This window comes from Taudactylus pleione, unplaced genomic scaffold (genome assembly GCF_031769625.1).
Source record: "Taudactylus pleione unplaced genomic scaffold, aTauple2 ptg000386l, whole genome shotgun sequence".
Taxonomy (NCBI): domain Eukaryota; kingdom Metazoa; phylum Chordata; class Amphibia; order Anura; family Myobatrachidae; genus Taudactylus; species Taudactylus pleione.
In genome coordinates this window covers 3267977-3286940 of record NW_028284787.1, presented here as the reverse complement: position 1 = coordinate 3286940, position 18964 = coordinate 3267977, and the positions used below count along the sequence as shown (strand labels likewise).

Here is an 18964-nt window from a genome sequence, read left to right as displayed (position 1 = left end):
ACTAATAGGTGATACTTATTGTAGAACTTTTCTTATCCTGCACAGGATCTTGTCATTGTTTTGTATGTGCAGTATGTTTAGCACCAACTATACCAACATTAATCACCAAGAGGTGTTACTAGATATCACTATGATTGGCGGTGCACCTTTGGGTTAAAGAGAGTACAATTAAATACTAGCATAGTTTAATTGCTAGGGTACAAGAAAACAAAAGAAAAAACTCTTTTTGGGGGCACTACTTGTGTGACTATTATATGTAATTATGTGTGTAAAAAATAAATAACTTTTCATAAAATGAATGGCTTATAAAGAGAAAATTATATGATACTGTTTATTAATATTTCCAATGGAGTAGAGTATACTGTAATAGCCTACTCTACTTGTGGCATTAATACAATACTCTGAACTTTTCTGGGTACAGATTGTTCATATACCACTCAATTCACACATAATCAGAAAACAAAAGGGCCAATTCAGCATTGTGCAATGTGCAATGCTGAACGCAGTTTCCTGATTATCGGGAGTCTGCGCTTGCGCAGCACCCATTCTGCAAATGATTTACAGGCAGAGACATTTATGGGGTGGTGTGAGTACGGGCATGGTCGGCGTTCCCGGAAATGGGGGCGTGTCATGCACCTCCTGCTGCATTTGCATATTAGCAAGGACAGAATTGTAAAGCTGCCTGCATGCAGCTTTGCAATTCCGTCCTAAGCTGAATCACCCCCAAATATTGCAAAGTAATTAAGTAGTATGCGTTGAAACAGCTTTACATTAATTGTAATCTGTTGCCAAATATTAGGTCATTGCTGTATTAATGTGACATTGTAATTATATGTTTTAAATCAAAACAGTTTAACATTAATTTATAACTGTTGCCAGTTGTTCTTCAAATTACCAGTGTATTAGGTTGTATTATTCAAAACATCACTTAATTGGAAAAGTCATGGTATATTGCTAAATTATTAATACTCTATAATACAGAATATATCAATGTCAGTTGGGTACATCTGTCTGTTTATGTATAACATATAATATTAAAGGCAAAAGTATTCCAAATCAGGACAGAAGGAAATATTTACAGATGTGTCCTCTGCCGTTGTTGCTGCAGTAGCGTTAAACAGCCCTTCAAGTCATGCCTGGTCCCATGCAAATTTACTAATGCTGATTTTGTGGATCTTTTTCACCTTCTTATTCACAATGCGATGTGAGTAACATGCACAATCAAACTTTACTGATTAATATAATAAGTGACGTGTATGTTCTGTGTGCGACTGCAGTTGTATCTGTATACAAAATGATACATTACAGTGTCAGCAGCTGTTTTCCCCACAACATTACATTGTGATGATTTTACAGACTCGGCCGCATACAGAACACACACATGCCACATATCATTTTAATCAGCATAGTCAAGTATTGCATTGCAAATAAGATGCAGATGCGGTAAAAAAAGAAGCATTGCTGTGAAACAGACGCCTTGTGTAACGCGACTCATAACGCACAAAGGATAGACGAGGAAAGGCATATCTGTACATTCAAAATATCAGGTTTTTTTTAAAGAATTTGTATTCACAGACAGTACAAGTAATCACCTATTGTTGTTCAAATTAGTTATTTTGTGAGAAAAAGACAATTGAAAAGAACACCTAATTATCTAATATTTTTAGATGTAGAGAAGGAGACACTTCTAAAATTATGTTGGTGTCAGTAGAGAAAGAATAGAGTAGTAATTGCTGCATCTTTTACCCTTTTGGCTGCTGTGTGCATTGAATAGCTGCTGTGCATGAATTTCTAGAAAGTAGGAAAGGTCACTTCTGCTGTCCATGTGTTTGTTAACCAGCATGGCCCCTATTGTAAAGCATTGCAGGGATCCTCCGCAGGACCAGATGAGAGAGTGATGGGAGAGAAGAGAGATAAATACCTCTGATTACAGTGTGGTGTTTGTAGAGCAGCGGCTTCTTCCTCTGTGTAAAGTAGTTCCTGTTGGTGCTGACAAGAACTTGTTTCACCCTTCAAACAGAGGGCTTATTCACTGGTTCAGACCTGGTTTGGACCCTATTGGTTTTACTGTGTAATAATAATAAATTATAATAATAAACCAATAACAGCCCAAACTACGCTGATGGACATTGTGTACCACCAATAAGATGGCCTTCTGTAATCAAGGGGGTAGAAAAGTAAAATTTTGTAAGGAAGGATGTTTTCTACTGTGTGATATGAATGTGAATAGTGCTTGTCATATAAGTTCAGTGCAAAGGCACCTAATAGTAAAAAGAAGGAAATATTATACAGTAATAGAGGTTTTAAAATATTGCATAAATTATCATTTTAAAGGAAATTTATTTTATAGTTAGGGAGAAAAACCCCATTATTAATATGTTCATTCAGACCTCCAGGAGATAAAGATCTATACACTTTTTTTTAGAGGAGTTCTTTTGTCATGTCTTCACCTAAATGACTTTCTCTATGTCAAAATTCCTAAAATAGAACCAATATGCTCGAGTGTTCTCTGTTTCAGCGTTTGTGTGGTCATCCCAACATACAGCTTATGGGATTCTCAGGTAATCAAATATACTACATTATTAGCACATCAAACTCTTTTATGTGGATTGTTTGTCCATATTTGTCCATATTTGTCCTGTACCATATCTTTTTACAAAATGTATTCGCAAACCTTACACATCCCACAAAGGAAAGTTCCTGTTCTCAATGTTTTTTCAGGGTTTTTTGTGTAATGACTGTGTACCATTTCATCTTTGAGAATTGGAGATCTTCTCTAGCTCTAGGCCACTCTGTCTTTCAGATTTTTTTTTAAAGTCAGGATCTGTCAGGAGTACAGTATGGGCCAGTGTTTCTGAATGATATCATTTATGTCCTTCCATTCCTTGCAGATGTCTCCTACAAACCTGAATCTCTTGGTTCTCAGTTTTATGTTGTTGTTTGAAAAATAAAGTTTTCTCTGTTGGTTTGATTGGTTGCTAGCTTTGCTTTATTGATTATCCTCTCAATATAGCCTCGAGGTGTTTTGTTAATTCCATGCTCTTTATTTTGCATGTTTTTTCATCAGAACAGTTCCTTTTAAGACAAAGGATTTCTCCTTTGGGGGTATTTTGCAAGATAGGGGGAAAGTGTGAGCTGGAGAAATGCAAAAGACTGTTTGTGGTCATTTCTATCTTGAAAAGAGATGTTTCAAACATGTTTGTGTTACCTCTGTATATAAGAAGATCCAAATATAAAATGTGGTCTTTATTTATGTCATAGGTGAATCTAAGTTTAAAATATGTACAAAGGTGTGAAATTAATCCAGGTCCCCTTCCCAAATCAGGAAGACATAATCTATATACTTTATCCAAGTGATTACATTTTTAGCATGGTTTAATTTTTTTAATTAAATACATGTTCCCTTTCCACCGAACCTAGGAATAAATTTGTATAGGTTGTTGCGCAGGTAGTCCCCATCACTGTTCCATGGGTTTGTTTATAATACTTGTCATCAAAAGTAAAATAATTGTAGAGTGACACAAAATTAAATAATTCCAAGAGAAGCTCATTGAATTTTCTGAGGTTTTCCATGGTCAGAAAATATTTAATTGCATTTATGCCTTGATTGTGGCCAATCCTCGTATAGAGTGACTCCACATTTAAGTTGACCAAATATTGGTTGTCATCAAGTTTTACATTGCTTGTTTTTCTCAAGACATCTGCTGTGTCATGAATATATGATGGAAGTTCCATCACATGATGTCTGAAATGTGCATCAAGAAAATTGCTTGCCTTTTCCAATAATCCTCCTATTCTTGAGATGATTGGTCTACCTGGGGGTTCTTGTATGTTCTGATGAACTTTTGGTAAAAGCTAGAATGTTGGCATGTTTGGCGTGGTTATACTTAGGAAATCAATTTGGATTTATTAATCAAACCTTTACTTAGACAATGATTCTTGCATAATATATAACAAAGTTGTCTGTTGGGTTGAAAAGGATTTTCATGTGCTCACTGTCTTCTAGTTGTTTGTGTGACTCTTTAGTATAGAGCTCTTTTGGCCAGATGACTATGTGTCCTCCTTTGTCAAAAGTTTTCACTACATGGCCCCTGAACTAGTTCCTAGAATGATAGGTTGGAGCATGGTCAGCAAGCAGTATTTTCTCATTAGAGGTACAGTTGAGCAGATAGAGTTCAGGAGACTAGTCAAAGTCAAATCAAGACAAACCTTATACAGCAGAGGGGTCAGACAGAGAGGAGGTCAGATATTAAACTCGGTCAGTACACAGAAATTCAGCAAACAAATGATCAGGGAATGCAGGAGCCTAATAATTTGGGATCTGCCTGGTTTCATAGTTAGGTTTAAATAGGCTAAGATGAATTTGGTGTAGTGCCAGAGTAATGTCAGTGGTCACATGACTGCAAGTATAAAGTACCACAAAAACAGTGCTCCTGCCCTTATAGGAGGAAGTACTGGAGTAGCAGATAGAGAAAACATGAGACAGCAGGGAGCCAATAGTCGCAAAAAGCAACAACATTTGACCTGGTAAGAACCAGCCAGGTTCCAGTGCTGCCTGACAAAATTAATAGTATTTATTGTAATTATGACCAAATTAGAAGCACTTTTATTGTAATCTGATTACTTAGTATGGAAGCAGGAAGAACTCTGTGAAGTTACAAAGGGGTCTATTTACTAAGCAGTGTTAGGAGAAGTGAAAAATGAAGGGTGAAAAGTGATAAGGTGCCAGCCAATCAGCTCCCAACTGTCATTTTTCAAACACAGCCTGTGAGATGGCAGTTAGGAGCTGATTGGCTGGCACCTTATCACTTTTCACTTCTCCTAACACTGCTTAGTAAATAGACCCCTTAGAAAGCTGCTTTTGGGGGTTTTGTTTTGCCAACTTGTGTTTTGATCAACTCAATTCAACTAGAATGCATAAAAACTTTGATCTGGATGGTTTGTTGTGTAATTCTTTAACCTCAATAACTATATAATTATGTAACTGAGAAGGTTATTGTATGGAGGTTTGCATTTACAAAAAGATATTGCTTGAAGAAAAAAAATACTTTATCTATTGCAAAATAAAAACAGTAGTTTGTATGTAAAGTTAATTTTCAGGTATTATTTTCTTTAAATCATGTTAATTACCATCTGGGACAAGATTATAGTCTGCATGTAAAAGATGAATGATAAAGCACATAACTTCTGAAACAGAATGTCTAAGATGCTAATTAGACTCTTCTGAGTATAAGTGCAACTTATCTAATAACCTGTATGTTTCTTTTCCCAGTTTCCATTTTTAGTATCAGACAATTAACTCTTACATGAAAAGTGATACTTTTATTTATATGTTATCTAATTAAGTAATATATGTTTGATACATGATTAGCTGTTGTCTAGAAATATACTTTATACCATCAAAGGAAGAAACCTAAAAAAATAAGATTACTGGACTCTTGAGGCCTTTATTTAAATTGATTGCAAAGTTTGAAATCAAGAAAATCAGAATGAATAGGGAAATAACTACTAGTTTGAAGATCTTGCTATATACTGAGATTAAAATATTATTTTGTTGCTAATGTCAAAAAGAGCATGAATTTGTTTTTCTTGGCTCCAATACTGTACCTAGGAAAATACTTCTTGGAAACATGATCAGAGGGAGATTCTGTACATGATACAGCCTCCTCCAACAAAATGTTTCCAATATATGCAAATTAGCATAAATATATACATGTTAAAAATATTAATTTGATTTACTTTTGAATATTCTTTACTGGTGAAAGACACTTATCAGCTTACGAGAAACCTAAGATTCCACTGACCTATAAACTTTTGACATATTTCAAGTATACTGTCTAAAATCTGATTCAGAGTTGTACCAAATTGTATCCTCTGAGACTGTGGATCTGTGATTGGGAATACAGCCACAAGTGCAGACACACCTCTGAAACTCCAATGAAATACCCACGGACTGGATTTTTGATGCAAATACTTTTGCCCACCTCCCCTACTCCACTCAGGAATGCCTATGGATCACAATGGTTTGCTCAGGACCTTGCGACACAGAAGACATTGCAAATCCCATCTCAAACTTTAGTTTGTGCGTGCGCAGTGAGACTTTCCTCACCATTTTGCGCATGTGCAATAGCAAACTAACGATCAACTGCATGATAATCAGCATAGTACACAACTCTGAATCAGACCTAATGTAAGAGGAGTAAAGAGCAAATCTTGACTCTATCATCTACTGTAATTATGAAATACATAATGAAAACCATTGATAAGAGGCTATTCTTTTTCACCAGATGTTTTATAAACTACCTTACCAGTATAGGAGACACACCACTTCCAGACAAGCCTCATCATCTTGATAGGTCAGACCATGAGGAACAACAATAACATTGATGGTTGGAGAAGGGAGAATGGTGGTAGTAAAAGCTGTAGCTGATGGGTTGGAGATGAGAGAACAAGCTAAAGTCGATAAGCAGGCATACAAAACAAAACTAATTTACCAGCAAAAAAGTGATGGGTAAGGCTGACTTGTAAGCCTGAGTCAACTTAAAACCCCAAGGTTACATTGTGAGTCATCTCCTCTTTAAAAAATAAGTGTCACTGGTAGCTGGTCATGTTCCTTTTCCCTATTGCTTAGGGAGCCTACTTTGTGTGAGTTGTGGAGTTTTGTAAGTGTGCTGTCGTTTGTTGGTGGCATAAAGAATGTATTTTGATTTGTGAATAGGGTATTTTTATATGAGATTAGCTGGGTGCACTCTCCCCACAAATAATGCTGTATTAAGCCATCATGGTCCATCTGGGTGTGCTTTTGTGGATTGGGGAAGAGTTAAGGCCCTCATACATCAGCAATCGATTGTGGCAATTCTGCAATTTGCAGATGGCTGTATAAAAATATCTGCAATGTATGGGCTTCACCGTTCGCAGATTGCAACCAAAGTGATTGGAATTGTTAAATCAGATTGTCCAACATGTTGGAATTCACAGATGGATTGGAGCTGTAGATTGCTAGTGTATGGACATGATCAGCAGATTTGCAGAGCGTTACTAGTAATATGATGGGCCTTTCAAGATTGGAAGATCTGTGTTTGTTGAAAATGATCTGCAAATCACTGAAAAAGATTTGTAATGTATGGGCGCAGATTGCTAGATTGGGAAATCCTAAAATCGGGCAATATATCTTCAAATTGCTCAATTGTGGTTTTCAGATTGCTGTTGTATGGGGGCCTTTAAACACCAATGATTGAATTGTTAAATGCAAGTAATTGCCAACATCCTAACTTTTAATAATTCAATTCTATATCAAAAATAAATCTGATAAATTTAAACACCAACTCCAGTTGTCATGAGTCATTATTTCTTTATTAAAGTTTTATTTGTTAGATATTTGTTAGATGAACAACAGCCTTCAACCATTAGGGTTTAATGCAAATCTAAGCTTTGTTCATTAGTGTCAGCTTTATAAAGGCTGCACACAGGTGTTCACTGTGAGTCCTGATTGTCTTGATTTTTAGCAGTGGTGCTGAATGCAGTGTTATATAAGAGTATGTATTCTTCCATATGCAGCTTATTCTACAGATGAAGTCTCTTAGGTCAGATTTTCATTAACAATTGGGTGGATGGAGCAACAGCACCACCCCTCCACATAATTTGTGCAGTCTTTATTCATATCTAGATAGATACAGTATTCTCTAAGATCGGGGACCTATAATTTGATAAGGATAAAAAAACTTGACGAGGGTAAAACTGCATTTAACACTCATACTAGGCATTAGGAGTACCTAGAAATGCCTTTTGGACTAGGCCCCAGCTATGTTTCAAGATTTAGAATATTTTTTAGAGAATACTTTTGCAAACTCATAGTGGTACAGTATATTTTGCAGGTATCCACATATTTTAATCCTTTAGGGACATCATTTTCATGTCAAAATGATAGAGAAGAAATTAAGGGAAAATCATTTTTGTATGCCAACTTGAAAAATGTGAATTACAAGTGGGTAAGGTATCTTTTCTGGGTTATATTATTTTTCTCATTGGTTTCTGTATGGATCCAGTTAAAGTACAACCTGCCATCAGTTGGACATTACATTGTATTCTCAAGACAATACAAAATTTATTAAATTATTCTCCACCTTTGTGGTACCTATCACAGCTATAACTAAACAGGGAGCTGATCCATCTGTTTGGTTACCTGAGACTTTGGCAGCTATAAAGCTGTTTAGGATAATTTTATATTTGCTCTCATGCTGCACCACTCTGATACCAGCCTATGATCTCTTGATGAGGTGTAAGACCTCAGAGGTATTGGCAGGATCTATATGTTTTATAAACAATGCCAGTGAATAAGTAATTTCTTAGAAAAACTAAAAGATGTATTCTCCTATAAAATCACTTTCCTTACAAAACTAAACATGCTAATTAGTAATCAGATGCTCGCAAGTCTTCATTTTTAGGCTATTATTTGATATGAATAGAACATGAACAAAGTCTAAATAGATTTTATAAATAGTTACAGCTCACATGTTCACACAAGCAAATATAGTTAAGGTAAAAAAAATATTTGTTGACTTATTATGTTGGACTATGTGTGTACAGGTAGCAGTGGTATGGCAGAGTGTGTGTACACACTAGTGGATGTTGTGATACAATAAACAGTCCAATACTTTATCAGCAGGATGGCTTACTTAGTGGCAATGTGAATGTGCAGCCATATTCACAGTTATACATGCACAGACTGGTTGCATGGAGCAGAACTTGAGCAGAGGGGGGCATACAGGTCACCAGCTGGTGACTGTATTTGGTTAGTGGTGCAGGATGCAAGCGGTACTAGTGTATTATAGGTAGGGCTGTATAGGTAGCAATCACAGGGTCTCTGAGGAGCTAAGTGGAAGATGTCCATTTTCCACTGTGGCACTCTAACACAGTGACAAGATGGCGCTGCTCATGCTCAGCAAAACAGATGATGGCCATCTTGGTAAGTAATTGAAGTCTTGCTGCAGGAACCAACATGGAGTATGCACAGTAGCACTTTCCAGCATCAACAAAATAAAGTCACTACAGTATGTTTATATAAGTGCTTGTAATTATGTAACTAAGGGGTATCATTTAGTAATAATAAGACATTTTGGCAGTGTTTGAATTATGGACCAGCAATGTTTGACATACAATACAAAGTCTATGTTCAAACTCTTTGGATGCAGGGTTCCCATATTGTAAATCCACTCACAGCACCCCCACAGGAATAAAAGAAGACAGATTTCATGACACAGGCACCTTGAAAAAGTCCTACATGATGAAACGTGTTGGTGTTAATGGACCACCACTGACATCATCTCTGAGTGAGCACGAGGCAGCAAACAGCCACTCTCTGCAAAGAGCTAAGAAAAGGACGCAGTCCAAGCAATGAGCGGGAGTCAGACGGAGACCACACACAGCTGACTGACCCGGCACATACTGTTCCTGAAATTGATAATGGAGAACACCACCAATAGGGAAAGGTAATTCAAGTGTTTAACATGATACTACTTGTGAACTTATTGCATTGTAATGGGGAACCAGTTCAAAACTGCATAAGTTCTCACAGAATGCGCTTTAATCATTTTTGTCTGTTTATATGTATTGAGTGTATTGTATGTCAAACATTTCTGGTCCATAAATCAAACACTGCCAAAACATTGCATTATTTCTAAATGATACACCTTAGTTACATAATTATAAGCACTTCTATAAACATAGTAACTTTAGATATTAGCCAGATACACTGACTAAATAATTAGAAAGTTGCTTAAACCTTTTGGGAGCGCAAGATATCTGTTTTCTTGTCATATTAAAGTCATTGCATAATTGCCAGTAAGTCACAGTAAAGTATTCCAAGAGAGTGTGCAAAGTAATCACATACACATTTATAGAACAATAGTGTAACCACTACCACTGATGGTAATTAATTTGCATCTGAATAATACTGTAAATAAAGTCCATATACACACCAAAGTCAAGGTTGGAGATAAGAAAAGTAACATTGTCAAATGTATAGCCATGGCCAGAAACAATCAATCAATATATGAATATGGAATCAGAAACTACAAGGTATATTTCAGGTTGGTTTTACTATTTCCTTCTGAGCAGGATCAAAGAATACCAATACTGGTTGCCCTTTCTCATAGTGTAAACACAAACTGCAAAATGAGGAAGACCCTACATGGAGACACATATGCTTGTCAGTATCCACATCTCTTGCTGGTGCAAATACACACTTACTGTAACTGCCTCTGCTTGGCTGATTACAGATTCTCCTCTGAAGCTGATAGGTGCTTTCATTAGTCATTGTACCTGTATTCAATAGATTCTTTATTTAAATGAAGCCTAAAAGCTAATTAATTTTTCACCTTCAAAATGTAAAAAAACTAAAATGTTGTCTTGGTTGGGTGTAAGTGTATATGATGTATGATTTCATATAATCTACATTCCCATGCATGCAACAAAACTTCTCCACTCATTTAGCAAAATTTCTATTCATATTCCTAAATGTGACACAGAATGTAACCAATAATATGAAAATATATTTAAAACAAGTTAATTTATACTAGATCCATTAAATGTTATATTATATTATAGAACTCAAAGTGAAGGGATTTGATGTTCAAGTGCAACAAAAAGCTAATTGCCTCTCAGCTGTGACATCGATTTTTTTTTTCATCCCAGTATAACTTATGACTGGCATACAAGTACAAAAGTTCTCCAATCAGATCTTAAGTTCCCTATGTCACCAGTTTACTTTGCTGTGCTGAGATCTCTGTTCAGAGGGGACTGATGTATGAGCATTAGCCAAACTCTAAGAACATCCTGCTCAGAAGGGTTGTTCAGTCTCAGATGATGTCCCAGTGCAGCTCTACTTTCATGCAGGTGTGCATTTGTGTGGAAGGACAGACATTAATGAAGAAGCAGGATAGGATGTGTAATGATTAGATGAGCATGATAAAAAAAGAAAACAGTAAATAAGCATGATATACTGTAACGGTCAATTATAACAGTAACATAATAGAATGAGGCATTATAAAATTAAGATGATGGAAAGGAGCACACTATGAAAAAGGCATGATAAAGAGTTGATGATGGTAATGGATAGCAAAGGAAAAATGTAATTCTATAGATAGGAGCAAAAGAACTAAAAGGAAAGCCAAAAAAATACTTTTTTCAGAAACTAATTTTAAAATGTACTATATTGCATGAGGAATTGTTGGTATATTTTGTTTTCTTAGGAAAATATATATTGTGCAACTGCAACAAAGCCCTGTTGGCAATGTATTATTTCCTACTCAAAGTAACATTTCAGAATGTTTCCCTTTCTCAGTCAGGATATTTACAAAAGCCATACCCATTCACTCATTATCCCCTGCTTTTACTACTGTAATCTATTTCTATCTGGCATCCTCTCAACTTTCTTACCTCTCTATAACCAATGATAAATCCTAAAGATTGATCTTCCATTCTGGCTGCTACACATCTGCCTCACCAGATGTTCGATGGTTGCTAACCAATAATATTTTTTTATGATGGTAGTGTCTTTATCATACTATGGTGGCATTAAATGGTAATGATTCAATGGTGTTAACATTTTAAGGGGGCAGTGACTGGGTACAGAAGAGCAGAGACAGGGCATGGGGAGGCAGTGATGGAGCATAGTGGGTACAGTGACTGGGCACAGGGGAAAATCACATTGAAGTGCTCCTGTATAAATGGGACACAGGCGCAGGGCATGTCGGGAGTTGTAGTGTTTCCATTCTCTGGCCATAGTTCTTGGAAGTAGTGACTTTTGGCCATAAGCTGCAACTCCCAGAGCTCTGTGCATACACACACATCACCCCACAGTCACACACTACATGTTGCTGGAGTCTGAGCAGGACCTGTGGACAGCATCCATAACTGACCAAAGACACTCAGGAGCCTAATGTGAGGAAATCACCAGGACTCAGGAGCAGCAGACACACAGTCACTGTTCCTGACCATGCTCCAACACCTGTCCTCACACCCTGTGCTGCCCCCAGTTCCACTGCATTTCATGGGTATTGTATGAACTAGTATAATTGCAAATGTGCAAAACATCAATTGTGTATGGGGTAGAGCCTGTGCAATTTCAACTTCAAAATTATTTGTCCACAAATTACTGTATTGTGTCACTCTAAGTGAGCTCTACCCCAAAGAAAGAAGACCTCTTTTTCCCTTATTATTTTGACCAAAATACTTACAACACTTGTCAAGGCATCTGTACCTTTTGTGAGGCTGAAGTAAGTAGAGGTAGGGACATTAACCATCTAGGCACCTCCTCCCTGTTACACATCATATGCAGCCAGTTCATGCAAATTATTTAGCAAAAATCAAAAATCAAGTAAAATAATAACAAGAGGTCCAGCATCAGTTATCGTGGGCATGAATTGATCCCAGTACATGCAAACTCGACCACCAACACCTTCATAACCAACCTCCTTATTACTGATCAGAAGTAGTCCTCCTGCATCCAATTTGCAAAGGTTAACTGATTCATCCTCTATGCAGGATTCAAAAGAAGAATCCTTGTACATTAGGGCTGTTACTGCAGGGGGAACATTTTTATCATGGAAGGAGACCAAGAAAACTAGTAATTTCAAACAATTGACTGTGAAACAAGTTGCTAAAGAAATTATAACAGCCACCTTTCTATTGCACAGCAGATCACTGATGCCAGGACTGCTATGTTAGCATTAGATCTTCCTCCAATAGTTTTCAATACATCAGGTTTTAGACAATTCGTTGAGGTCATGTGTGACTGCTACCAAATTCTATCTCGATTTCATTTTACAAGAACAGCAATTCCTTACCTATACTGGGTTACTACAAGTTATTCTTGACCTATGCATTTGAACAAATTATCCACTTAACTACATACAGATATGTGGACTAGTGATACTGGTCAAAATAAAGATTACATGACTGTGATAGCCCACTGGATAGTTGTATCTTCTTCAACATCAAAAGTATCTAACACTCAGTGCCAGCACATACACAGACATGCTACTCTCTGCATCACTAGCTTCACTAAGAGGCATACCAGTGTCAACCTGTTGGAAAAACTTATGAATGTGATAGCAAAATGACTTAAACTGTTAAGACTCTCCTCAAGATTTGTTATTTCCAATAACAGAACTAACATTGTATGAGCATTACAGCTGGTAGATCTTGAACTCATACTATGTTTTGCAAACACAATACACTTGGTGGTTCAGAATTTCTTAAAAACTGACAGGGGCATGCAGGACATGCTGACTGTGCCCTTTAAATATATATTTTCATATTCAGTATTCAGCAACTGCATATAGAAGATTGCAGAGGCTGCAAGGACAGTATAATATGCCATTCCACCAACTGAAGCAAGAGATAGTACCTAGGAGGAATTCCACCTTTATATACTTCAATGACTGGAAGAATAGCATAAAGTCATCCAAGCATACATATCAAACCATAAGATAAGGAGGGGGTGCATGTTACCTTAGTCCAGCACAGTGGAGAGTACTCTCCATTTTATGCAAGCTACTGATACCTATTGAAATTGTAATCAATAAAGTGAGTTCAGACACTGCCAGCCTAAGTCAGGTTATACCCTTATTTAAACTACTGGAGATGAAGCTAAAGAAGCTGAAGATGGATATGAAACTAAGTAATTATGTTAAGACTGCTGGACTAGATCAAGTTCTATTTTTGATTTGCAACATCTTGCAATTGGATCAGTAAATTTTTGGATCAATACATTTCGGCAACCATACCTGAGGTTTAAGTTGTATGCAATGTCTGTTTTCCAATTGACACAGAGCTTAAGAGATGCAAAGAGCTATTGGCAAGCAAGTTGCCAGCTCAAGTGGCACTTGACATGATAATGGCTCCTGCTTCAGTCTCCCTTGCAATTGCTACAGCCAGGGAAAAACTGACCTCTTCCAAGAGAGACACTGGTGATGATGGCTCTAACTGTGTGGAGTTTGTTTATTCTTCCTGTGCTTGAGTGGGTTTCCTCCAGGTGCTCTAGTTTCCTCCCACACTCCAAAAATATACTGGTAGGTTAATTGGCAGCAAACAAAAATTAACCCTAGTGTGTATATGTGTGAGCATGTGGCATGGTATATAGATTTTAAGCTCCACAGGGGCAGGGACTGAAGTGAATGGCCAAATATTCTCTGTAAAGCACTGCTGAATATGTGTGTGCTATTTAAATAACTGGTAGTAATAATAATAATAATAATAATAATAATAATAGAGTCAACTTAGTACACCAGAGTGAAACATGACATCTGATCAGACTTAAAAGAATTCCCCACAATTATAGATACCTCTATTGTGACTCAATAGGATACTATAAACATCAAAATAATAGTTGATTATTTTAATAATAGTGTACAAATCAGCATGTCACACAGTCTATTTAAATATTGGGAGGATAAAAGGACAGATTGGAGCCCCTTTTACAAACAAGCTTTGTATTATGTAAGCTGCTCTCCCTCCAGTGTAAACTCAGAAAGAGAGTTTAGCATAGCTTGGAATCTTGTGAGCGATCGGCATAGGAGGCTACTTCCAAAAACTTGGAAAACCTGAAATTTATAAAAATGAACTACAAATTCTATGAGGAAGACCTTTGCCCCCCCACAACAGCATAGTATATAGAATTCTGTAATGGTGGATTCCAGTGGGAATGAGCTTACATTGTGTTTTGGTTAAGATATTAACACTGTTGAAGGTGATGATGATGATGATAATAACCTCTTCCAACTTTGTCAAAGATTAACAACACTGTTAGCTGTCATAAGTCCACTGGTAGCTTGATTTGTGGGGGCTCAAACAAACCAAGCACTCAGACATAAAAGTGGCAGGCCCTGTTGCTGATGTGCTTTGTTTGCTTAACTATGCATATTCTTTTTAATATGCAAAATAAGGATGGGTGGGAGGGCCCAGGGAAAATACAATCATGCTCCACTTTTTAATTATGGGTCTTGCCAAGATTGAGTGTTTGACAGGCAGCATATACTACTATACAGTACTTTACTGGGGCATTAATGTTGTTTTGAATTCTGCAAGGTCATCCATCACCAACTTCTCATACAGGCATAGTAGTATTATCAAATCATATAATTAATACTTATTGGCTTTGACTAGGCTGTTAGTCTGCCTTGAATCTTTGGTATTGTCCTAAGGCCTGTTATTTGCTGTTAGTATTCAGTTTGCATTATAAAAATGTTATTGGGATTTTGGAAGCTTGTTTTTTAATAGTTTTTTCCATGTCTCTGATTTAAATTTATTTATAGCTATTAGTACTGTTAGTAATAAATAAATCAATTAATTAATACATAACCAGGATTCCACTAAATACTCCAACCACATTTTACCTGTACTGGCCTTGGGCCTCTGATCTAGCTCTTGATTAATGAAAACATTCTATAGGATTGTATAGTTTATTAAACTGCCATCCTGTATGCCACTGCAGTGCCACTATGTTTCATAGATGTGCTATGTTCTTATAAACTGCCATGTGTTTATGCCACTGCTCTGTAGCTTTCTTTACCCAGCTAGCTCACTTTCATATTTGGGACATTTTGGTGAAAACAATATTGTGAGCAGTGAGATGGTCAAAATTTACTGGAAGGTAAGGTTATTGATGTTAATAATACTATAGGTACATAAACAGGTCCAAATTAAATTATTTTAACTGTTTTTATAAATTTTAAAGAAATCCAAAATCAATTTATTTGAGGGTGGTTTTGTCAAAACTAAAACTCAATAAAGATTTAGAACTAAAACATGTTAGATTTTAAATGACAGTTAAAATTGATGCATAGTAAATAGTGGATTATCAGACTGCAATCTGCTGTCAATACCTTTCAGTTTCAATCCAATGACAAAACTGATTCTAAGTAAATATATCCCTTAGAGTTAAGGAGACCGTAAATGCATTAGCAACCTGAATTAATGACTACAATAAGAGTACTGACTCAAAGATTATCAAAAGTCTACATGAAAGTCTCAAACTGGCTGTTCCTCAAAACTCCCATTTAATATTTTTTTTAGATTTATAACTATTTTAAGGTGAAGTAAGCAAATATTTGTCCATCTCAGTGTGAGGTATAGATGAATCAGATGTCCTGTAATCAATTAGTGAGATAGAAAAGATTGGCTTATGCTCTGTCTGTAAAGGGCCCCATACACGGTGCGATATGCATCTTTCAATGCACCGGCCGATCTGACAGCCGACATATCGGGTGGCCCCCACACACGGAGCTATCCAATGGCTGACCATGTGATATGCCGGCACCCTCCTCCCCCACCCGCATAGCACTGCATGGGATCTTTAATCGATTCCCCTGATCAATTGAACATGCACAAAGATCTGGAGGAGCGACTGACGACCCCATGTGAGCACGCAGTAGACTACATCATGCCCAAACATGGAACAATATAGCAGCGATATTGTTCAAAACCATCAGATTGGCTGCTATATCACTCCGGAGGCCATAAGCCTACAGCTGCACATCCTGTGCTGATTGATACATTGGTAGCATAATGTTCCTTTGGACACAGAAAAACAGTCAGGTGTCTGTAGTAGCAATTATTCTGTTTAAATTGTCCTTGTTGTCAAATCCAAAAACAAGTATCTGCTTTAGTGCACAAAAATAAAAAATACGATCTAAGGTAACAGAGTTCTGTTTGTGGTGCATGCAGCTCCTACCTTGTCCCGCTTGCGAGTACAGGCAAGTGTTGTGGATTAGTTCTGGGCAGGTGGTGGTCGCGGCCCTGTGGATGTCCTCCCGTTGTGGATGCACTAGTCAGCACTCCGTGTCTGGTGCTCTCAAGGGCTTCCTCTCTGGAAAGTGGTGCGCGCCGGTGGTCCAGGCAATTGTTGTGCTGCTTGTTACATGGAGTTGCCTTAAATGGATGTCTCAATTGAGCCTTGTTATAGAATGCTCCTCCTTATCTAACATACCATTGGCTATAATAGTGAAAGGATTGATATTAATGGTGATAGAGTATTATTTTTATCTTATGCATTACTTTTGTCTTCATATTGCTTGAGGTGAAGTAAAGGGGTAAATGCTTTGTAAATATAAATGTATGATTCTCAAATAATATTGTTTTAGAAAAAAATTAAATCCACGGTGTATAAAACAGAATAAGTCTAAATTCTTTTTTAAAGCACTGTGTGTAATACAGTATTTATAACATTATTGAATATTTTAAGCAGGCATTATATCTTCTTCTACATTGTTAAATATGTTAACTTTGCAATGCACTTTCTGCAGGTCTTTATACAGTTTGCTGCACAGCAAGAGGATCATATCACTCAGATGAAATCTTCAATGGACAATCTTCGACAGCAGCTACCAGCATAAGCAAAGATGTATTCTAATTGCCTTCAAATAAAATTGAAGAAGTAGTTCAGCTTTTGATCCACACACAGCCAAGAGCACAAATCGCAGCTTCTTTGTTTTTTTCCTTTAGGCAACAGTATATTACAAATTGCAAATAATGGTCTGCTAGGATGATACTGTGACAAAAACTTACTTTGCTTACAAATTTGTGTACTGTTGAATTAATGTGACTTGATCTTCTCTGTTAATGTAGGCCATTTTTATAGCAGATAAACACTATAACAAGGTTACAGTATGAAATTAAAGAGCATTTTAAAAGAAAGTGATATAAAAGCAATTTGCAAAATTTAACTATATATCTTAATATTTGTTGTAGATTAAAACAGTCATTTTAGTAGTATCAAAATATTAAATTATGATTGTGTATTCTCTGCTGAGAATGATTAGCAAAATACACATGGGAACAGTTTAAATAAGACTGAAATACACATTTTATAGACTTAATGTTGTGGAATATTGTAACAATAACTGAGAAAGCAACAAATGGAAATTGAAATATAAATAACATGCCTATAAATAATCTTTTAAGGTGTTTTGTCTAGTGAAAGGATATTTGTGAAGATTATAACATAACTAAGAAGTAGATATAGTGTAATGCAACTTGCAAATAAGACATATCCAGAAAAAATCTGGGACAATGGAACTAGTAGTATTGGTGGGTGTGGTATATTTGGGTCACATTCATAATGTTCCCTCAATTTGAACCTGCCAGTATGCCTCCATCCCTGATGTTCCTCCAATTTGACCCTGCTAGTTTGCCTCCATCCCTGACCTTCCCCCAATTTGAACCTGCCAGTATGCCTCCGTCCCTGACCTTCCCCCAATTTGACAATGCTAGTATTCCTCCACCCCTGAACTAACTCTAAATGAGACCCTTAATGTTAATCATAATGTACTTTAAACATAGATTTAGTTTTTGTGCTGTTTTCTGTGCTATATTTTCTGTTCTAGCCATAAGTATACATACCCTCTTCCATAGCTCTACATAGACACAACTCCCACTAAATTCAATTAAATAAGTACATAAATTCTAACAGAGAAATATTTAAGTTGTTATTTTATTGTGTGTAATATGTACAGTATATCATTGATTACAATACAAAATGTAAAATAATACAACTATGAATTGAGTATGCCACCTGTATTGTATTATTTAAAATTGTCCTCAATATGTTTTACAATAATATAAATAAATCTTGATGACACAATTATTGGATATTTATTTATGGAAGGTTTGTGTGCAGGAGGTAATCTCTAACCATATCTGGATCATTTTATAGCTTTACTGCTGTTGATAAACACACATTGAGGCCGAGTTATTGTTGGACTGATATCTTTTTTTTTATGTATAAAATTCACATTTCCATACTGCACATGTGCATCAAACAAGATATACAAATGTTGCCACATATTACACTAACTCATTTAGCGTAGAGAAGCAAACAGTAAGAGAACAGGCAGGAAAGCATAGTTTAAGTTTAAGAAATGTAATTTCAACTCAAGTAGCCTTGGATGCAGATGTCTATAAGGAG

The 18964-nt window shown here is 36.4% G+C and overlaps 1 protein-coding gene across 1 annotated transcript in view; it reads left to right on the top strand.

Annotated features, from left to right (window-relative positions):
- Positions 1 to 17683, top strand: part of LOC148507692 (ATP-binding cassette sub-family A member 13-like) — a 186115-nt gene extending 168432 nt beyond the window's left edge. Inside the window, exon 11 of the mRNA XM_088445628.1 lies at positions 17304 to 17683. Within this exon, the coding sequence (XP_088301754.1) occupies positions 17304 to 17393 (90 nt within the window). The 3' untranslated portion in view covers positions 17394 to 17683. The remainder of the gene's footprint in view (positions 1 to 17303) is intronic.
- The last annotated feature ends 1281 nt before the right edge of the window (positions 17684 to 18964 follow it).